The following is a 24,107-nucleotide window of genomic DNA, read 5'->3' on the forward strand; positions in this document are numbered from 1 at the left end:
TTTTTTTTTTGGAATTACAGTTTTGTTTACTTAACTTACCCTAGCTTTACAGGTCTCGTCACCCAGCAGTGAGGCCTCTTGAATTAGAAGATTAGGCTTCTATTTTTTGGCACTTTATAATACTTGAGTAATACGACGAGGCTTGAGTAATACGACTGTGTGGTATGTGACAATGCTAATAGCCTTAGCCTGCACCACAGGGCTTAAATTCTGCTGTGATTATGTCTCTCTTTTGGATCCGCTACTGGTTACTTGTTAGCTAATAGGGGTATAAACTATCTTATCACAGTTTAGTGCATATAGCCTCATAGATAGAGAATATACAATACAAAAATGCTAAATACAGTAGATTTTTACAAGCTCTGTCAGGGAGCGTGAAGGAGGGACGAGGAGAGCGGATGCAAATGCGAGAGATTTTATTAAACAATAAACAAAAGACAAAAATAAACAAATAAAGTGAAACTAAACTGAAAACAAGAAACACGGGACACAGAGACGCAACCATAACAGGCTAACAAAGCACAAGAACCGACACGAGGGAAAGGGAGCACGGACTATAAATAGTGTAACACACACACGGGAAACAGAAAACACCTGGGGCTAAGGGGCGGAGTAACAAATGAACACAGGTGAGAACAAGAAACACTGAGGAACACGGATCACTTGGGAGACACACTCACAGTCACAAGCAGAGACAGGCACAGAAAAGGTAAATAAACACAGAAACACGAGAACAGACAGGGACCACGTGACAGAACCCTCCCCTTAACGCGCAACTCCTGGGGCGCGAAAAAACAAACCCCCAGGAGCCGGTCAGGAGAGGGTGGAAACCAAAAAAAAAAAGAACACAAGACTAGGACAGAGAACACGAGAGAGGAGACTGAGCAGAAAACGGGGACTGGACATTACTGGGCAAAGGGACCGGGATGAAAACAGTAAGAGGGACAGAAACAAACACGGTGACAGGGACCGGAATAGAAAAACCACCAGGAACAGAGACTGGAACATAGACAGAGACAGGAACTATGACAGGAAGAGACAGGGGCACGAAAAACATAGATGGGTACCCAGGGCTGGAAAAAGTCTGTGGGGCTAGCCTGGGTACACCACAAGGGGCAAAGTCAGGGGGCCTCAGAGCAGGCCTGGAAAGGCGGGGCCTGGGAGTGGGCGTGGCGGCGGGAGCCACGGGCACAGGAATAGACGCGTTGACCGCTGGCCCGCCGGTGAAGTCCGGCGCGGAGGGCGCTGGCCCGCCGGTGAAGTCCGGCGCGGAGGGCGCTGGCCCGCCGGTGAAGTCCGGCACGGAGGGCGCTGGCCCGCCGGTGAAGTCCGGCGCGGGGAGCGCTGGTCCGCCGGTGAAGTCCGGCGCGGGGAGCGCTGGTCCGCCGGTGAAGTCCGGCGCGGGGAGCGCTGGTCCGCCCGTGAAGTCCGGCGCGGGGAGCGCTGGTCCGCCCGTGAAGTCCGGCGCGGGGAGCGCTGGTCCGCCGGTGAAGTCCGGCGCGGGGAGCGCTGGTCCGCCCGTGAAGTCCGGCGCGGGGAGCGCTGGTCCGCCGGTGAAGTCCGGCGCGGGGAGCGCTGGTCCGCCGGTGAAGATCGGCTCGGAGAGCGCTGGTCCGCCGGTGAAGATCGGCTCGGAGAGCGCTGGGTCGCCGGTGAAGATCGGCTCGGAGAGCGCTGGGTCGCCGGTGAAGATCGGCTCGGAGAGCGCTGGGTCGCCGGTGAAGATCGGCTCGGAGAGCGCTGGGTCGCCGGTGAAGATCGGCTCGGAGAGCGCTGGGTCGCCGGTGAAGATCGGCTCGGAGAGCGCTGGGTCGCCGGTGAAGATCGGTTCAGAAGGCGCTGGGTCGCCGGTGAAGATCGGCTCAGAAGGCGCTGGGTCGCCGGTGAAGATCGGCTCAGAGGGCGCTGGGTCGCCGGTGAAGATCGGCTCAGAGGGCGCTGGGTCGCCGGTGAAGACCGCCTCAGAGGGCGCTGGGTTGCCGGTGAAGACCGGCTCGGGGGGCGCTGGATCGCCGGTGAAGTCCGGCTCGGGACCGTTCAGGAACCAGGGCGGACAAAGGCATGCGGGAGGCAGAACTGCCCCTGGAGGCAACGGCCGACGGGCTGGTGTAGGGAGGTAATCTCCCTCCTCCTCCTCCGAGCTGGACGCAGGTGTGAGGAAGTCTACATAGTCCCAGAAATAAGACTCCTCACAACCTGCGTCCCTGCCAACACGGTGCGCCCCCCCAAAAAGTGCTCCCCCCTTGAGAGGATCCTCCTCTGGCGAGCGGGAGCGCTGAGAACGCCGCTGCCGTCTTTTCCTCCTCCGGCGCCGGCTAGCTGAGGAGTTAGGAGAAGGCTGCTCCTCCAGCACGCCGCGAGAAAGGGAGGTGCGGCGGATCGCCAATCTGGAACCCAGGTAGACGCCACTCGCTGCATCCATTGTTCGGTCGGTTCTTCTGTCAGGGAGCGTGAAGGAGGGACGAGGAGAGCGGATGCAAATGCGAGAGATTTTATTAAACAATAAACAAAAGACAAAAATAAACAAATAAAGTGAAACTAAACTGAAAACAAGAAACACGGGACACAGAGACGCAACCATAACAGGCTAACAAAGCACAAGAACCGACACGAGGGAAAGGGAGCACGGACTATAAATAGTGTAACACACACACGGGAAACAGAAAACAACTGGGGCTAAGGGGCGGAGTAACAAATGAACACAGGTGAGAACAAGAAACACTGAGGAACACGGATCACGTGGGAGACACACTCACAGTCACAAGCAGAGACAGGCACAGAAAAGGTAAATAAACACAGAAACACGAGAACAGACAGGGACCACGTGACAAGCTCACCCACTGCCTCTTTGCTTCACACAGACAGAGAGATGAATTAATCTTAATTAATGAGTTTTAAAATAAACAAGTATTACCAACATTCTAAACCTTTTCTATTATTAAAACCCATAAGGCATGGTGTATTGGATGAGGAAGGTCAGAGTCTCTCCTTGAATACATCTCTTTATTGAATAACTTCCTGCTCAGAAGCAGCGTTCACGCTGGACCAAACATACCGAAGCCCTGAAGAAAGCACACCTGGGTGTGAAAACGCCCCAAGCGTGAGAACCAAGCCTGTGTTAAAATCTACTCATCTCTAAAAAGCACATTGTCTTCTGTGCCAGCCTTAATTTATAGAATTACAGTGTTTATTTTGTCCTACATTCTGTTGCAAAAGACATTTAATCTGGTCTAATGTACAGCTATGAGTGCAGTAGTGGGTTCTGATTGGACAGCGATTACATTTCAATACATTTACGTATACGTACTATAAGGTACACAAACGATTTTTGGGAAAATGAAATTATTTTCAGTGCCCTTTATAGTGTGAAAAATACAGTAAATTCTTGTATGTAAGATATTGAAATGTAAGATAATAGTGGTCTTGCGTTTCATTTTGGCATGTTAGTGAGGAAAAGCAATGCATCTTGTGGATTGCATTTACATTTTTCCCTGGTAGTGTTTGCTTTTCAAACTGGCATTAATTCCTCTTCACAGCTAGCATGCAAGCAACATTTACTTTATCATTTACCACAGGCTGTTGCAGTTACCTTAGAGAAAACTATAACACTAGGTGAATAAACTGTAACTTGCATGCTTCTTTTGCATGCGAAACCTGATTGTTGTTTGACTTTTTTCTTGTTGAACTGCTTTTGTGTTCTGTTACACCCTTATTTGCTTAAATATTGTTAAACAGTGTTGAATATTACCTTTATGTCCTTGCTTGATGACAGATACTTTTATATAGGCTTGACCTTGCTCATGCATCATACAAATGCCGTCACTGATGGTGACTATTTGATTGTTGTGGTTTCAGGTTTGAGAAAGGCCGGATCTACACATATATTGGTGAAGTCGTGGTGTCGGTCAACCCCTACAGGCAGATGGACATTTATGGTAAAGATGCGATTGATGCGTATAGAGGAAGAGAGCTGTATGAAAATCCTCCACACCTGTACGCTGTGGCTGACGCAGCCTACAAGGCCATGAAGAGACGAGCGAAAGACACCTGCATTGTCATATCAGGTAAGGTTCAGCAGCAGACAGAAAGCCTAATCAAGGCCATAAGTTTTTCTTTTGATTTTGAAAAGTAGTGGAATATGAATCATGATAGACAGGAAAATAAGGATGTTGTCACATATGTAGTTTATCTGCTCTGGTCTGAATCAGTTAACAAGTTTGTAAACTTGTAAACTGCTGCATTTCCACACAGGGAAAATGTAAGATCACCAAAATGCATCACAACAAACCACGTGAAAACTTTCTCTGTGCTTATTGTTCGAACCTGTCTGGGGCAGGAAAGTAAATACAGGAAGAAGGTCCTGTGTTCTGGACCAGTGCATAATTCTATGCTATTAACCATGAAGCAATGGCAGAGATTACATGTATTCATGTCAATATTAACTATCTGGCCAATATACCAGTTAATTTACTAGTCAGTGTACCAGGTTAAACTGGCTGTGGAGGTTGTTTAGCTCAAATTTGAGGAGTACACCTAATAGTTGTATAGATGAATCGACCACTGTTTTGGGGATCGAAATGAGACTTCATTGCAAGGCTTTCAGTGGGATTGTTTTGATCCACATCTGAACATAACAATTCCAAACAATTCACATAATGACTGAACCGAATTAAATACATGTGTGCAAATGGATTAGACTAGAAATTTGAACTTGCTTTTTGTTGTTTTTCAGATGTGACAAAATTTCTATGTAGTACATACATATGTAAATATTTTATCATATATCATATTTTGTTCTATAAACTACAGACAGCATTTCTCCCAAATTCCAAATAAATTTATTGTCATTTTTTAGCATTTATTTGAAATATCAAAAAAGATAATAAAAAATAATGCAAAGAAAAAGTTCATATTCATAAAGTTTTAAGAGTTCAGAAATCAATATTTGGTGAAACAACCCTGTTTTTAATCACAGTTTTCATGCATCTTGGCATCATGTTCTCCTCCACCAGTCTTACACACTGCTTTTGGATAACTTTACGCCACTCCTGGTGAAAAATTCAAGCAGTTCAGCTTGGTTTGATGATCATCAATCTTCCTCTTGATTATATTTCAGAGGTTTTCAATTTGGTAAAATCAAAGAAACTCATGATTTTTAGGTGGCTTCTTATTTTTTTCCAGAGCTGTATTTACCATATCGCCCTGCTTTATAGCTTTTGACCTTATGTTGATATTAATCAGTATCTTACTTGGTAAAGTAGTTTTCAATTGACACATTAAAGCACTTTTGGACTAAATGGGGTTTAATCACAAACACATTTACTAAAATACATGTGAGATTTTTTGCTCAGGCAAACAAAATGTGACCATTTTGTAAAATTGGGTATCCTTAAACTTATGACAGGCAATATGAATACTTACAACTTCTCCTATACCTCTCTGGCTGTTCCTCTGTGCATGTCTCAGACTGGAGCAGCTCATTTGTTCTTTCTTATTGCTTCATCTTTGCATGACTCTTGGTTTACTTCATTGCGCATGCTCCTGTCATCTGTGCTGTCAGTCCAGCCAAACTTCTTCTTTCCTTTTTGAGCAGATATATTTAGAGCTCCGTTTATTGTCAGTGCTGTCTCCTCTGTCTGACAGCACAGCCGGAAAACAGGGCAGTTTCATATTTAGTAGGTGGACAGAATTTGTTGAAAAATCCCAAATAGCTTTCTTCTGATTGGTCTAAAGTGATGAACTATTGCCAAACAATATCTTTAAAAAACATCTGACATGATGTGGGAGGGGAATGATGTATGACCGTAGAAAGACTCGGGATGAAGTTCTGCTTTAAGATAAAATGCCAGACCCTGTTTGTTAAATGGAGCTAGGACTAAGATCGATGACTGTGATGAAGGGAGGAGGTGGACTGGTGATGGGGTGTGGAAACTTTGTCATGGGACACAAAAGATAAGTGGAAATATGTAGCTTGTAGTGCTGGATGATATGATCTCAAATTAATTCCACTAATTTTATATTTTATTGTAATATCTTGATTGCAGTTATTTAATTGAAAAAAAATAATAATAAACAACAGAAAAATTTTTTTTTGGTATAAGCTGTTTGAGTTGCTCAGTTGGCTTAGGGCTTGAGTTCTCTTCTATTTTGCTTAAATATTGCGAACTAGACACGGAGGAGTCACATGACTACACACACCATACTATGTTTTAAGGGTACAGTACAAAAACACAAAATTGGGAAAATTATTAATTAAAAAAAAGGTATGGGCAAAATTAAGAAATTCTAAATATCTGTTTCGAATAGTTTGTCCAAGGAAAGTAATTGTTCAGCCCTAATAGGGCGTTAGACTGAAAGGAGGAGGGGATTCAGGCACGTTCCTCCTCACTAACTTACTGTAAACTGAAGCAGCTGTAAAATGAGCTTTTACAGTATATAACACTCTATTAAACTCCTAAAGTTTAGTATAAAAAATTAAGCTCTTTCTTTCTCTACCGTTTTGTCCACAAATCTGTAGTTTACATTTTCTGAGAAAAAATTCTAAAAACACTAAGAAAAAGTCATATTAACTGTCACTAGGCCTGTCACAATAACAATTTTTTGCAAACAATATTTTGTCTTAGAAATTATTGCGATAAGCGGTATTGTTGGCATTTTTAGACCACTAACTTAGCACTAATAAAATGATAACATAATATCATAACAAAAGAATGAACCCTTTTAAAGACAATAAACTTTCCATTCCTGTTCATGCACCTAATTTTGCAGCTGATTTTGCGAAGTGCGGAGGCAGGGGAATCGTGGGTCTGCCTCACACCATGACATTCAGCCCCAGTCTGTCCCAGCTGGCCCACGTTGAACCGGCATAAAGACCCTGCCTCAGCCTTCACTCCAGATACGCTGATGGGGAATAGAATGCTGAGGCATTTTTTCTAATAAAGGTGCTTAATAAAATTAAATTATTAAAATGATAAGTCAAGGTGTAGTTATTGTGACAAGCCTAACTGTCACACTTTCCGTTTTTCACTTTTTCACCTTCAAAAACTCCAATTCCCAGAATGCACTTACCATTTGTGTGTCTTAGCCAGCCAATCAGCATCAAATTGGTAGATCGGCCTCACCTGTGTTTTGATTCCTTTCAGCTGTATATATATTGGTCTGTTTGTGCTACCTTTTGTGAAGTATAGCCCCAATGTTTCAGATGCATAACAAGCGTTGTTTCTTTGATTGTCTATTTCTGTGTATGACCTATATTTGCTTTATTAGTTTATATTGGTGTTATAGCTCTGTTTTTTTACTTTTTTTTGTCTGCTATTTATCTTTTTTTGGACTGTGTATTTGGCTCTGATGTTTTGCTTAAGCTTGTCTCTGGTTTTTATATTTGCTTGTACTTTGATTAGGTTAGTTGGTTCTGCCCTGTTGATTAAAGTCACTCCTAAGTTTTTACTGCAACTTTACTTTTACTCCAGTCGATTTCATCACAATAACACTCACTGACAGCATGTTATAAAGAGAGCTGCTGAATTTACTGAACTGAATTACTTTTTTATTTTGTTTGGGTGGAGGTGCTGCTATTTTACAATCTACAAACTACACTACATAAGAGAGAGGGTATGATTTGAGTGAGAACTTCATAGAGTAAACACTGTGTGCTGTTCTTTTGTAGGAGTGAAAGAGAATATACACAGTGAGATTCATTAAATGTTCCAGTTGTTGGATATAATTACTATTTGTTATGATGTCGACATGAGAACGAGAGCTGTTATTGGTAGAGAGGTGCTTTACACACATTTCTGGTGTGAAAATAATTTGCACAAAAATCATATTTAGTTTGTAATGCCTTTAGTTACAATGTTTGTTTTTTTTTATTGTAAAACTGTCCTGAATTTAACTTTCTACAACTGTACAACTACAACTTTCTACAATAAATCAGCACACATTAACTAAGCACTGTTCACTAATGGTGTTACTGTATAATGTGTACTTTTGAGCACTTCATGTAACTGCATTGGAGCTTTGTAATATATTCTGACATCTATATGTACAGGAACTGAAGTGTGTTAGAAAAGAAAAGATTCAAAAAGAGAACACTCTATGTTAGAGTGACCATACATCCTCTTTATATTTTAAAAGTGTAGAACGTCCCTGAATCTGCTTTGAATATCACTTCAGTGTTTGCTTCTAAATTCTGTGTACAGATTAATACTGTTTTTAACATGTTTTTAAAGCAGCATTATGTAAGAATGAGACTTTCTCGTATGCGTGCTGCATGTGAAACAGTTCTTCTGCATTTAACCCGTAAATTAGGGTTCATGGTCCCGCCCACCTTAGAGCTGTTGAGGGAGTGTCACACTGCTGTCAGCCAATCTGAGGCGAGACGTTTGCATATCATAATTATTTTTGAGTAAGAGACAAAATCCTGTCCTTCTTCCCTGTCCACTCTTCCACCGAACAAAAACAGCCTGAAACAGAAAGAAACAAAACAAAAATGAAAATCTTTAAATGAGACATTCAAAGACTTTTGTTGTGAAATGAAATGCTTAAGCCCTTTTGCTATGTAGAGTTAATAGTTACATACTAGTTACTAGGGCTGTGTATCATGATATAGGGGTTACGATTCATTATATTGCAATTAGGGTTGTAGCGGTAACCGGTTTCACGGTATACCATGGTATTAAAATGCACGGTTATCATACCGTGTGTGTTTGCTTATTACCGGTAAAACGCAAGCCAGCGGAGAAACTCCCCCGCGCATGCGCAACTCTGCTCCGCTTCAGCTACTCAGCACACAGCGGTGAGAACAGCAGAAAGTGCATCAGACTAAACAAATCTCCGTCCGCCTAAAAAAAGGCTAAACTAAAATCAGCAGTGTGGGAATATTTCGGATACCCGCCGAACGCACCCGAGGATGGTTATCAGATTTGTAATCAATGTGGCCGTAAAGTCACAGCTAAAGGTGGACATACGTCAAACCTGTTCTCCCATCTCCATGAACACCACCCCGCTGTGCAGCGCAAAGTATGTGTTTAGTTTATAATTTTAATCTGAACCTAAATAAAACCTCTTTGTAGTCGTGCACAACCCATGCGGTAAGCGCCCGCAAAAGCGCTGAGTTATCCGAAATGTGGGCACGCAGGTACAGGCGTGAAGTGCGTGCTGCGATGGATTCACGTGTCCGTGTAAAGGTCCTGGCCGGACTGGATGTGAAAGACGCCATTCATTTACATGCGTTCATTTTCTGAAATTCTGTTTTTCATATGTTAAAACCAGACTCGGTGTGAACGCCTTAAAATAGAAATCTCTATTGTGAGGATCATGTCAGAAATAAATCCCCTCTTTCTGCAGTATCTGGTTATATACCAACTTGGCAGTAAAACGTTTACAACAGTCGTTGATCAGACACTGACCCAGGCTCAGTTTATCAGATATTAAATAATTTAAACTTAAATAATTGTACTGAATATTTTAAATACAGAATCTTTACTTCTTAGAGGACATGTAATGTGTGACATGTGTGTGTATGTGTGTGTGTGTATATATATATATATTTATATATATATTTTTTATATATATATGCACTCCTAATGCCCTTAAGAGTAGTGGAAAAACCTGGTTTCCTTCACCTGATGGTGTACAGCTTTTTTTTTTTAAGGAGACATTAAATTTATAATTGTTTCTACAATAAATCGTTAATTGAACAATAAACCTTTGTTGTAATTTCTTTAAGGGTCAGTTTAATATTATATGTAACAAACTGTGATACCGTGATAACCGTGATACCGCGGTATTTTCTGAGACGGTTATCATACCGTGAAAATCTCATACCGTTGCAACCCTAATTGCAATATATTGCTATACTCATATACTCCTAAAATCGGAATATAAGAAAGTATACTTCTTATGCAATAGAAGTATGTATAGAATTTCCCTTCGGGGATCAATAAAGGTTCTATCTATCTATCTATCTATCTATCTATCTATCTATCTATCTATCTATCTATCTATCTATCTATCTATCTATCTATCTATCTATCTATCTATCTATCTATCTATCTATCTATCTATCTATCTATCTATCTATCTATCTATCTATCTACCATCGTCTTCCACCAATCTTTACATGAAACCTAATAATCAATAATTGATATCATGTTTTTGAAAATTGATACAGTATTGCAAAACAAAATATTACTGCACACCAGCTATTTATTTCTCACCTCTGATACAGGTCCTCAAACATAGTCATGGACATTTAAACATGCTTTTAGGCTTTTAGGCTCCTGTAAGTTGTGACTGAGCTTGTCTTACACTGATCTGTATGTGCTTTACAGGTGAGAGTGGAGCAGGAAAGACAGAAGCCAGTAAATACATCATGCAGTACATTGCTGCCATCACTAACCCCAGCCAGAGATTAGAGGTTGAGAGGTAAGATTCAGTCACTTTGATGCGTTTTACTGTGGAAAAAACTTTTTACCACTTTACCAGACACACCAGCTACTCTTTTACTATGTAAATATAAAGTTAGAGCACTAGAGCCCATCTTTTGCTTAGCTCTTCTTCTCCATTTATTCATGCAGTCGGTTTCTGACTACAGGATTAGCGTGCTGGATCACTAGTGTAGAGTTCATGTGAACAAGGATCGGGTTATTGGCCTTCTAAATTGGGTAGAAATTGAAACAAACATAAATATATGGAATAAATTACACTTTTGTGGTATAAGGTTTTAGACAGAGTATTCATTTAATGTCAGTCTTTATTTACTGTTTTATTATATCTTTTGTACAGTGTGAAGAATGTGCTTCTGAAATCCAATTGTGTGTTGGAGGCTTTTGGGAATGCTAAGACAAACCGCAATGACAATTCCAGCCGCTTCGGAAAGTACATGGATATTAACTTTAACTTCAATGGAGACCCTACTGGAGGACACATCAACAACTACCTGCTGGAGAAGGTAAAACTTATTTCTCAGCAATAGATCTGAACAAAACATGTGGAATATAATGGTTGTGGAAGTATGTGTTATAGTACGTGGAAGATGGAAAAAGATGTTTAGCAGTAGGGAATAAAATAATCTTTAGCATCATTATTGTCATCATCTTGACAGTGCTTAGCGGGTCTAGTGAGCTCAAATGGCCTTCACTGCAAAGCAGTTTTGACTTCATTATTTTTTTATTACCAAAAACATATAAACGCTAAAAAATATAAAATAGCCTGTAATCTGAAGTAGCAAAAGTGACAGTTAGCATTCTTTTTCAAAAACTTACTGGTCGCATTATTAGAACCCTGTACATTGTATTTTACAACTTTATTAGAAACGCCTACCTTGTGTTTCTACTTACTCTTCTGTCTTATTGAAAGACCATAATTTGTACTACCTAACATTGGCCACTTTATTAGAAACACCTACTTTGTGCTACCACTTACTGGCCACTTTATTAGAAACACCTACCACCTTGTGCTTCCACTCACTGGCCACTTTATTAGAAACACCTATCTTGTGCTTCCACTCACTGGCCACTTTATTAGAAACACCTACCACCTTGTGCTTTCACTCACTGGCCACTTTATTAGAAACACATACCTTGTTCTTCCACTCACTGGCCACTTTATTAGAAACACCTACCACCTTGTGCTACCACTCACTGGAGACTTTATTAGAAACACCTACCTTGTACTTCCACTTACTGGCCACTTTATTAGAAACACCTACCACCTTGTGCTTTCACTCACTGGCCACTTTATTAGAAACACCTATCTTGTGCTTCCACTCACTGGCCACTTTATTAGAAACACCTACCACCTTGTGCTTCCACTCACTGGCCACTTTATTAGAAACACATACCTTGTGCTTCCACTCACTGGCCACTTTATTAGAAACACCTACCACCTTGTGCTTCCACTCACTGGCCACATTATTAGAAACACCTACCACCTTGTGCTTTCACTCACTGGCCACTTTATTAGAAACACCTATCTTGTGCTTCCACTCACTGGCCACATTATTAGAAACACCTATCTTGTGCTTCCACTCACTGGCCACTTTATTAGAAACACATACCATGTGTTTTCACTTACTGGCCGCTTTATTAGAAACACCTACCTTGTGTTTTCACTTACTGGCCACTTTATTAGAAACACCTACCTTGTGCTTTTGTTCACTGGCTACTTTATTAGAAACCTCTGTCTTGTGCTTTCACTCACTGCCCTCCAAGTTAAAACACCCTACCTTGAGTACTTGTGAGTACTTCTGCTCACTGGCCACTTTATCAGAAACACCTATCTTGTATGTCTACTCACTGGCTTCTGTATTAATATGTATTACCTTGTACTTCTGTAGACTGGCCATTTCATTCTGCATGGTTTATCAGACCACCTACTCCTCATCTTCATTAGTCAGTTTCTGGCTGTGGTTTCGGCTGCTAGATTCAGTGTTGATCCGTCACACAAGAATATCCAGCTAATAATGACTCTGTGATCAGAAACTGACCACTGATGAAGAAAAAGAGAACGGATAGCATGCGCTGTGCATGTACTGGTGAGCTGTTTAAGATAAAAAATGTTTAAGATAAAGTGGCCAGTGTGTGTATATATTTAACAGATATAAATTCCCCAGATAACATCATAGTACCTGTGGTGCAGCTGCTCTATTTTTGACCTCTGTTGCAAGACTGTGTTGTTTCTAACTGTGTTGAACTGAAGCAGAGCATGAGAGCTGAGCAGTAAATAGCTGCGTGTGTGAACTGAATGTGTATCTCACACTTATGTATAATATATATATAACCTCAAACCTATTATTGTTGCTTTAGATACAGTGAAAAAGCAGTGCACTCAATGCACTTGAATTAGAGAAGCACATCAGTCCCACACAAAGGAAATGTATTTTATAAAATAATAGTCATTGCCAAAGTAAATATACTAAAATATATATATAGTTAATTTGTTGCATATATTAATATTTAGGAAAACAGTGTACATCTTTTAAAATACTTAATTCAATACAGCACTTAGCTGGCCACCAACAGAAACAGATGTTGTTATTAGGTCGTTAATGTTAATTTAACATAGTATAGTGAGGACAGCTGACTTTCTTTGTTGGCTTTAGGTTGTTATGGTAATTAACCTAAATCAGACTTACAGCTTACAAAAATCACTTAACAGAGTTTCCCTAAAATAAAATACCAACAACTATTTGTAATGTAAGGTTCGTTTTTAACAGATAAGTTAAACTGTGATTTCTAACCAAAACTCAACGTCTGTAGTAGGGCCGCAACTAATGATTATTTTGGTAGTCGAATAATCTGATGATTATATTTTCGATTAATCGATTAGTCAATGATTACTTCTGAGATGCCTTCCATCTCTAAAAACAGTAGAAACAGGTGAACACTAGATTTAAAAGGCATCTTCTAAAACCCATATCTAGAATTATATTGACTGTATGTTACATGAGGGAGAGCTAAAGCTCCGCAATGTGCCGGACCACGCGAGCCCCGCGGTGTGTAGCAGCTGAGGTTTAACTGAACCAGCTCTGCTAGCTCCTTTGCTGTGCTGCACTGCTGTAGTGCTGGCAACCTCGGTGGGCGGGGTTAGTGTTGGGGAACGAGCAGCAGGAGGAGACAGAGGGCAAAACAAACACAAAACCCGGGACGGACTGCAGATTTAAAATAGGAACGTACTGCTGAATCCGTGCTGACAAGAGCTGCCAGTGCTTTCACTCAACATGTTTCCTTAATATCTGATGATACATCCTGATCATTTTATCATTTACTACTGAAAATTAGTTACACAGTGGTCCTTTAATCTTTTGTTTTGGGCACTTTTGGAGACAGACTAAGTTAAGTGTAAACTGTGTGAGTGAGCTATTTACCCCCATTTATCTCCCATTGCACTTCTCTTCACAGCACTTTGTGTAATGCAGTACTGATACAAATTCACAACAATTAGTCGACAATTAAATGTATTGACATTGTCAATTATATAGACTAATCGTTGCAGCCCTAATCTGTATTGGAGGTTGGAGTTTGATGTTGATCCAATATTGGTTTTCGAAAGATTTGTGATCTCTGTCCAATATTGTGTTTTGATGAATACACAATAAAATGTTATATCTGTCTAATATTGGAGCTTAAAATTTTTAAGATTTGTGACCTTTTACTATAGGAAATACATTTGTCTATCGTTGGAGTTTGACGTAAAACTCGTTGTTTTTTTAATGTTTTTTTTTTACTTTGATATCCCACTGGAATCAATGTCTGGCTAACGTTAAAGCTTGACATTGCCCCATTGTTGATTTTTGATGGATATGTGTCTTTAAATTCCACTGTCTGTACAACATTGGGTTTTAACATCAACCAGACTTTTATTTTTAACTAAAACTCAACATCTGTCTGACGTTAAAGTTCAGTGGCTAATGCTCTTCCTCTAACTGCTTCTGTCTTTCCCTTTCAGTCGAGAGTTGTGCAGCAGCAGGAGGGGGAGAGGAACTTCCACTCTTTTTACCAGGTATGACAAAATTTTCATTCAATTTTCATTTGGAATAAAATGTGGGATATGTGGGATATACTATTGCTTACAGTCTGTGTGTATTGTGCAGTAGATTAAAGTTGAACGTTAGAGAAATACAATAAAACTAAGTTCACTTCAGTGCTAGCTGTAAGGGATCAGTGCTTCGCTGAGTAGAGATGCTATCAGTAAGTTGTAAGGTACTTTATGTGTTTTTCTGTGTTTGTGTATGTGTGTGTGTGTGTGTGTGTGTGTGTGTGTGTGTGTAGTTACTGCGAGGAGGATCTGAAGACATGCTGAAGTCTTTACACCTGAACAAAGACCCAACAGACTACACCTACACCCAACAGGGAGCCTCCGTCACTACTGTAAGCTTCTCACTCACCTTCAGAGTAATAGCAGTACTGTATATAATATAATAACTGTAGTAGTATCAATCAACTAGAACACCCCTATTTTTAGTTGTCCAGTAGTAGTGCTGTATGACCCAGACAAGCTGCTTTTTTTATTTGATCATCTTAGTAATGACTTTATTACTGCTCTTCACCTGTCAGATCTCTTATTCTTCTCTGTACTGCTGAAACTGAGACTTAGTCCACTGATAACCTGAGCTAAGCGCATTGCCATGTGGGTCAGCCAGAGCTCTGGCTGTATCTTTTTTGAAGTCTTTTAAAGGTGTAGAAAACAGTACTCACCACTCTTTGGCTTTATCTGGATTTTCTCTAAACGTAAAGATATTAACTCTGTAATAGTTACAGAGTTATCTGTGTTTCTAGACCTTTTCTAGTTATAAAAACTGAGGAACCTTGAGTGTTCCGGTAAACCAGGGCGAAATTAGCTAGTGGTTCGTCCCGCGTAGCTTGTTTTAACATGGTAAACATGCAGAATACAGTCCGATAATACTGACCACTGACCGGTGAAAGCTAATGTTAATACTGCTCCAGCTTCAGTGCTAAAGAAGCTTCACTGGAACTCCTTTATATTGCTGTACTGTGGCTTTACTGCTCCTTACAACCTGACTGGTAAAATTCATTCATAATGCACACTGGATTTGTTTGTTTGTTTGTAACACAAGCAGAATATAAAAGTAAAAATGATTATTATTGTAAAATCACATTTATCTACATTCTTACATTGAATTTCTCTCTGTCTTGTGCTCAGGCATCCTCAGATGATCGTTGCTGTCACAAAGCGGTTATGAGTGCACTGAAGGTGATCGGTTTCACTGAAGCGGAGATCAACTCCATATATAAAATTCTGAGCACTATTCTACACTTGGTAAGTTACAGCAGTAGCGCCCTGACTGTAGGGGGAGCCCTGGAGCAAGAAAGGCAAATTTTTGCAAAATGCTGCTTTAAATGAGGCACAGTACTATTAGCCAATCAGTATGAAGCTCTTTTATTTTATATCTGTATTTAAGGCTCACTATTTTAACAAACCATCAACCCAAACTCTAGGCTTAACTTACAGTATCAGCAAGACACACTTCTGTGATTATGAGAAGTGAAGTATGAGCCCCCCAAAAGTAAAATTTCCTTTTCTGTATTTCTTACTTTGGTATCTGTATTTGACTGTTGTTGATTTCAGGGGAACCTGCAGTTTGTGAGTGATGGAGAGAGCGTCCAGCTGTCAGAAGGAGATGCAGTACAGCACATCGCTGAGCTGACCTCCACTGAACCAGAGAGTGTTAATAAGGCCCTGCTGTACCGCACTGTGGCCACCGGGGGAGGAGAGGTCATTGAAAAAGGTCACAGTGAACAGGAAGCAAGTTACGGGCGTGATGCTTTCGCTAAGGTACGGTGTAACTGACAGATGTCACAGATTTATTTATGAGACTCGTTACAGCTGTCTGATTTCACATTTTACATGGCGTTTGTTCTTCAGAACACACTGTTCACTCCTCATGTCTACTGAGTCAATTAAAGGAAATCTACACTGTCTGTAAATAGAGTGTAAAGTTTAGAAATAACAGTGTCTCTGCTGGTGTGAGAACCTCCTATTTACATACTGTATTTCTGCCCATACATAATCACGGACTGTTCACTGCTAATCACTGTGCCTCAGAGTAGAGCTCATTTATCTCATATACAGCTCTGGAAAAAATGAAGAGACCACTTTAGTTTCTGAATCAGTTTCTCTAATTTTGCTATTTATAGATATATGTTTGAGTAAAATGAAGATTCTTGTTTTATTCTATAAACTACAGACAACATTTCTCCCAAATTCCAAGTACAAATATTGTAATTTAGAGCATTTATTTGCAGAAAATGAGAAACGGCTGAAATAACAAAAAAGATGCAGAGCTTTCAGATCTGAGAGTTCAGAAATTAATATTTGGAGGAATAACTCTGGCTTTTAATCACAGTTTTTATGCATCTTGGCATGTTCTCCTCCACCAGTCTTACACACTGCTTTTGGATAACTTTATGCCACTCCTGGTGCTGAAATTCATGCAGTTCAGCTTGGTTTGATGGCTTGTGATCATCCATCTTCCTCTTGATTATATTCCAGAGTTTTTCAATTTGGTAAAATCAAAGAAACTCATCATTTTTAAGTGGTGTCTTATTTTTTTTCCAGAGCTGTACATCTTAAAGGTGCAGTCATTTATTTGGAACATCAAATTTGTCATTGAACGTCAGAGAAAATACAAAAAAATAAATTAATAAAAACATGAAAGTAAGGTATAAAATTGACTTGCAAATTGATATGCAGTGACTAATTGACAAAGTTGGTGATATAATAACATGCTTATTGTTGTTCACAGTGGATCACAGTTTTTATCACCTTTGTCTCTATTTTCATCAGCATTAGGTGTGAAAAAAATGTATGTGGTGTTCTGGAAGTAAGGTGTGCTCAGGTAAATTTCTGGTGTATTGCTATCTTGGTGGCGCACCACTGACTGATTACAACCCTGACAACAGTCAACAGCAAGACATCAATTTCTGTCTTAGCTAACCAGGTGCCCTGTGTTCACGCTCAGCACTTACACACCCGCTTGTTACACATATAGTGCACAAACACAACATTTACATCAACAATAAACAGAATACAGAAAAAGTTTAACAGTGCTGTTCCTGTAAATGATCTGCTTGTGCACCTTTACAGCGTGAACAAGCAGCTCAGTTTCTTTTGTTGAAAAGCACTGAAGCACAGCGCCATTAAAATAGCAATCTGCCAAAGTTGGAGTACACCTGGCTCTTAAAGGGAATGGCAAGTGACATGCTAGCTGGTTAATTTTAAAGTTACGCCCAAAACTCCCACATGATTAATTAAAAGAGTTAGTAAATGCCTTTTGCCGAGCAATGTGTATTTTTTTGTGTGTCCTTATGATACCAAAGACACACTGACGCACTTTAATCAAGCTATGCTGTTCACAGTTGACTGCTCGCCTATAGATTGCAAAAATTAGGCCCCTAGGCTGTTATTTGTAGAACTAGAGATGTTACCGCATGAGATCTGAATAGCATGTGCCGTTATGTCATGTTTATGCGCTGGAGTTCTATTTGTACGCTGGTTAAATACAGCAGTAAGTGTTGTGTGAAGTGATCCTGTCTCACAGTGTGTGTGTCTGCAGGCCTTGTATGAACGATTGTTTGGGTGGATTGTGGGCCGAATCAATAGCGTGATTGAGGTGAAGGACTACAATCCAGCACTGCACGGAAAAAACACGGTCATAGGAGTTCTGGACATTTACGGCTTTGAGATATTTGACAATAACAGGTCAGTACCAGCAATTACTGTGCATGTCCAGCTACTACAATTGTTTTTATTTGTTCAGAATCATTGGAGACATTAATCATTTCCATAACTTAGTCCAACAAATTAAATAACTGATGTTTAACTGATAATAATATTACAAATTCAGACTATATTAAAGTAATAAAATAGCAGAACTAAACAGAAGTTCTTTTCTCTGTATTTTTGCCTCCAGTTTTGAGCAGTTCTGTATTAACTACTGCAATGAGAAACTGCAGCAGCTCTTTATTGAGCTCATCCTGAAACAGGAGCAAGCTGAATATAACAGAGAAGGCATTACCTGGCAACATGTAAGTAATACACACACACACACACACACACATACACACACTAATGGTACTGTTAAATAGTGTTATATAAAATAACATAAATCTTACATCATAATCATAACCATTTTCTATTTGAGGTAAAGCTAACTGACTTATTTGTGTGTAAAAAAATATTTTTGTATAAAGCAAACATATGTATAGACATAACTTTAAAACAGGTCTTAATATGATTTGAAGGATGATCATATACATACAATATTGTATTTTGCATGGTAATATCTTTTTCATTATTATTACTTTAGTTTCTGAATCAGTTTCTTTGATTTTGCTATTTATAGGTATATATTTGAGGAAAATAAACATTGTTGTTTTATTCTAAAAACTACAGACAACATTTCTCCCAATTTCCAAATAAAAATAGTCAATTAGAGCATTTATTTGCAGAAAATGAGAAATAACAAAAAGTGTGTAAAGAAAACAAGTTCATATTCATAAAGTTTTAAGAGATCAGAAATCAATATTTGGTTTTTAGTTGAGATCACATGACCTAGTCTAAAGAACAAAGCATGGTTCCAGATTATCTGACTTGCCTTAACCCCTGAACAGATTGACTACTTCAATAATCAGATCATTGTGGATTTGGTGGAGCAGCCCCATAAAGGCATCATTTCTATTCTGGATGACGCCTGTCTGACTGCAGGAAAAGTTACAGACACTGTCTGCCTGGACAGTATGAACCAAAAACTCGGACAGCATGCTCACTATACATCCCGCAAGGTATGAGCACACACACACATACTCAAACACAGAAACACATACTAATAGTAGATAAAAACAGAACTGTCATGCAAACTGCAGTTTCCCAACTATCTGGCACCCACATGGAATCAGATCTCACTCAAATCATCCTGCCATGAGAATCCTAACTAGTGTTTAGCATCACTGACAAGATAAGACATCACAACTTGTACAGGCATAGGTGTTTCTTAAGCTGTCCCCTGAGGTAACACTTAATCACTGATTTGCACGTTTCTATCCATGTGTATTTATAGTCCCCCTTTCTCCTTGTTCCAGTGTTCCTCGTCCGTAATTGTACTTCCTACCGTCAGTCAGGTCTTGTGTTTTAATGTTTTTGCTGTTTTTTTGTTTCCTGTATTTCTTTATTATTTCAGGTTTTGGTTCCTTGTTTTTTTTTTTGTCTATTTTATTAAATATTTAGCAAATTTCGTCTACTCTTCACGTCTTCTTCCTGCTCCCTACCTGACACTGCTGCATCATTTAAGGTGTAATGGGGAAAAAGATAATGAATAGTTAAATTCAGCTTTCTATCACTGAGAAATTATTGGTGGGGGTAATAAATAAATGTTGGATCACCCACAGTCCTCTTTTGAAGAGCTGTAATGCCGTGAATTTTAATGTTACCACTCTATTACAACAGGCTGACGGAGTCGCCTACACAGTACTGCTAGCAGCCTGAAACATTGTTCTTTGTTGTTATATATTTATTCTTTTGTAACCCTCCTATTAAGTTTTAAGATATAAAAAAAATAGTTAAAAGTATTTTTTTAAATATGAAACTTCTTCTGCTTGCTTTAATTAGTGTAATCAACATATAATATAAAATTATTCATCACACTTATTTGCAACCAAAGCCTGCAAAAATAAAACTAAAACAAAATTGCAATGTTGCCTTTCAATGTCATGTAAAACTACTGTTTTTTTAATGTTGCTGTTCTTTCAAAAGTAATAAAGTAGGGAAACATTAAAAAAAGTTTGAAAGTGTATTTTTTTAAAAATTAAAAACGAGTGAATTATCCTAATTGAACCATTACCTGTTAAAGGTAAGGAACACTTTTGCACTAAATATTAATTAGATTGATAAAAATTAGTAATGGATTTAGTAATGAAATATTCACACTGCTTGTTAGGATTTTTTTTTTATATATCTTTTGGTCAATTAAACATGTGATGGGTCAATATGATCCGGGAACACCACTGCTAATTCTGATAAATGAACATAATAGGAGGGTTAATTATATTGTTTGGTAATATGTTTGATTGATTGATGTGTGAAATTGACAACAAGGTAAGAGAACAGTTGGATTGGGTCAGTAGTAAAACAGCACTAGTTTAAACCTTCCATAAGTTGATTTACCGGTTTAGGTGATTTATCTGCTTCTTTCTGATGGATGCTGCTGCAGTTTGGCAGCCTGGTCAGCAGAGAGCAATATTTCCACAGTATTTACTGTAGTGACTCAGATCCCAGTCCAGCCTGGAGCTAAGAACCTCTAAGCCTGCAGCCCTGAGGCTGAGGATTTACTGAAGCTGTGGGATTCTGGCTATCTGTCTCTAAATAACCACATCCATTACACACACTTTTAGTGCACGCAGTCGGTGCCCACTCTATTAGAAACTCTTCTCTTGTAGACACTGTTATTTTATAGAGACTGTAGCCATTCTGGTAATGCAGATAATGTTATTCAACCACTAGCCTCCATTTGATAGTGTCAACCTAGCAGTGATTCTGTTAACATGCAGATCATAATCTGATTAATGTAGGACATCAGAGTTTGTCAGTAATCTGATTAACGTGTTTACATGAACTTGGTTAATTAGATAATGGTAAAACTCAGAGTTTACATGAGTCAGGCAATAATCAGATTTTTTTGCTTTGCAACCAGACAATAAACTCATAATTGCGTCACAATATGAACATGAATCAGTTAGAAATTAATATTGTGTAAAGTGATTTTTGGGTGTTGTGTTATAAACACTGCTTGCTTATTTTCACTCATTTATGAGAATACACTGTTTAAGCATACATGAAAAAAACTATTACTGAGCTTAAATTCAGCTCTCTTTATCAGATTTATCGTTAAAATTCAGGAATGATAAATGTGCTGTTTTAGAGACATCTGCTTAAGGTTTCTTAAACTTTTTCTCTCTCAGCTGTGTCCCACTGACAAGACCATGGAGTTTAACCGCCACTTTCGCATCCGACACTATGCTGGCGACGTCACGTGAGTTTAGAATGCTTTCCTCCATCATAATATATATATACTGTTTTTTAATGAGTACAAACATTGTCAAACCAACCAGCAGCCATAAACTACAGTTGTAAGAAAAAGTATGTGAACCCTTTGGGATTACTTGGATTTCAAGTCACAACAATAGACAACAATAGACAAACACAGTCTGCTAAAACTAAAACCACACAAAAAATTATGTTTGTATGGTTTTATTGATCATAACATGTTAGCATTCACAGTGGGAGGGTAAAAAGTACGTTAAAACCCCCTAAGCTAATGACTTTTCTAAAAGCTAATTGGAGCCAGAATGTGATGAGATTTAAAGTGTTGGTAAAGCTGCCCTGGCCTATAAAAACACACATACACACCTTTTTTGAGTTTGCTGTGTTTAAGAAGCATTGCTTGATGTGAATCATGCCTCACACAAAAGAGCTCTCAGAAGACCTATGTTCAAGAATTGTTGACTTTCATTGAAGCTAGAAAGGGTTACAAAAGTATCTTTTAAAGCCTTGATGTTCATGCGTCCACGGTAAGACAGACGGTCTACAAATGGAAAAAAAGTTTAGCACTATTGCTACTCTCCCTAGGCATGGTCATCGTGTAAAGGTGACTGCAAGAGCACAGCGCAGAATGATCAATGAGGTGAGGAAGAATCCTAGAGTGTCAGCTGGTGACTTACAGAAATCTCTGGCACATGCTAACAGACAAATCTACAATAAGGAAAACATTAACACCACGGAGGAAGCCACTGCTGTCCAAGAAAAATATTGCTGCACGTTTGAATTTGCAAAAGAGCATCTGGATGTTCCACAGCAGTACTGGCAAAATAGTATGTGGACAGATTAAACCAAAATTGAGTTGTTTTGGAAGGAACACACAATGCTATGTGTGGAGAAAAAAGGCAACAACACACCATTATCAAAAAATCATCCCAACTGTGAAACATGGTGGAGGGGGCATCATGGTTTGGGGCTGCTTTGCTGCTTCAGGACCTGGACGGATTGCCATCATCAACGGAAAAATGAATGTCCAAGTTAACAAGACATTTTGCAGGAAAACTTAAGACATACAAACACAGTAAATCACAAGTACATCAACAAGCGAATGGCTTCAACATAAGAAAATACGCTTGGGTTAAATCCTGACCTCAATCCTAACCCAGTTGAGATGCTGTGGCATGACCTCAAGAGAGCGATTCACACCAGATATCTCAAAAATATTACTGAACTGAGACAGTTTTTGAAGAGGAATGATCCAAAATTCCTCCTGAATGTTGTGCAGCTCTGATCTGCAACTACAGGAAATGTTTGGTTGAGGTTTTTGCTGCCAAAGGAGGGTCAACCAGTTATTAAATTAAATTAAAGTTCACATACTTTTTACACACTGCACTGTGAATTTTAACATGTTGTGCTCAATAAAACCATGCAAACACATCATTTTTTGTGTGGTATAAGTTTAGGCAGACTGTGTTTTTCTATTGTTGTGACTTAGATGAAGATCAGAACACACTTAATGACCAATTTATGCAGAAATCCTAGTATATCCCAAGTCCCAAAGGGTTCACACATTTTTTCTTGCGACTGTATAGTGAATAAGTGTATATTTTTCTGACTAGAGGAGGATGGGTCCCTCCTTGTGAGCCTTGGTTTTTTCCAAGCTTTCTTAATTCAGTTGTGAGGGAGTTTTTCCTTGCCATTGTCGCTCACTTCTTTTGTTGTCACTTCTACGTTTTATGTTTTGTTTCATCCTTTGTTCCACAAGGTTTCTGTAAAGCTGCTTTGCAACATCTGTTGTAAAAGCTGCTATATAAATGCAGTAATCTGTGTTTATTTTAGGCTGGATCATTTATTTTAACTTATTAAAGTTGAGAATAGGTGGGACTTTACTGCTATGTACATTTTATTAATGTATATCCATGTAAATGTGTTCAAAATCAATATGTATATACTACTGTAAATGGCAAATGCTGTTTTGAAACAGTATAAAACTATTTTTTATAATGGCTACAAAATATGCTGCTTTCCAGGAAAGTAAAAACAAAGCTCTGTTGCCCCCAAACGGCACCCATTCTACTGTATGACTCATTAGAAATGTGGTTACGTGCTCAGGTTACTGTCCTTTCAGCAGCTGTGACTGGGATAATGGCCGTGTATTCCCTGTGTGTAAACTTCACATGTGCTAAAAACTCTCAGGAGAACTGGTTGGTACATAAGTGTTAATGGTAATCCCCCATTCTGCCTACTGAGACACAACACACTGCACAATGAACTGCAGCCAACCGTTATTAAAGGGCCCCCAACATGGGAGCAAATAGAGACTATATGTAGTGCTGTATATGTTTTAATATTCATCTTAACAGTTAAACATCTAAATGTTTAAAAACACACATTTCCATTATATTAAATATAATAACGATAATGAATGCCATAGCTAAAGAGAAACATTTATCTACTCTTGTGTCTTTTTTTAAATGTGGACGCAATAACAGAAAAACTTATTTTATTTATTTTATTTTTTATTTAAGTCCTTACATAATGCAACTCGTTTAAAA

The 24,107-nt window shown here is 39.1% G+C and overlaps 1 protein-coding gene across 2 annotated transcripts in view; it reads left to right on the forward strand.

Annotated features, from left to right (window-relative positions):
• myo1g (myosin IG) overlaps positions 1–24,107 on the forward strand; it is a 127,086-nt gene that overhangs the window by 6,030 nt on the left and 96,949 nt on the right. For both annotated transcript variants that reach the window (XM_007254742.4, XM_015607225.3), the window contains 11 exons: positions 3,856–4,064; positions 10,332–10,425; positions 10,786–10,951; positions 14,449–14,502; positions 14,772–14,870; positions 15,664–15,780; positions 16,090–16,296; positions 18,077–18,222; positions 18,434–18,548; positions 19,134–19,304; positions 21,477–21,547. In XM_007254742.4, the coding sequence (XP_007254804.3) occupies positions 3,856–4,064; positions 10,332–10,425; positions 10,786–10,951; positions 14,449–14,502; positions 14,772–14,870; positions 15,664–15,780; positions 16,090–16,296; positions 18,077–18,222; positions 18,434–18,548; positions 19,134–19,304; positions 21,477–21,547 (1,449 nt within the window). The remainder of the gene's footprint in view (positions 1–3,855; positions 4,065–10,331; positions 10,426–10,785; positions 10,952–14,448; positions 14,503–14,771; positions 14,871–15,663; positions 15,781–16,089; positions 16,297–18,076; positions 18,223–18,433; positions 18,549–19,133; positions 19,305–21,476; positions 21,548–24,107) is intronic.

This window comes from Astyanax mexicanus, chromosome 3 (genome assembly GCF_023375975.1).
Source record: "Astyanax mexicanus isolate ESR-SI-001 chromosome 3, AstMex3_surface, whole genome shotgun sequence".
NCBI lineage: Eukaryota > Metazoa > Chordata > Actinopteri > Characiformes > Acestrorhamphidae > Astyanax > Astyanax mexicanus.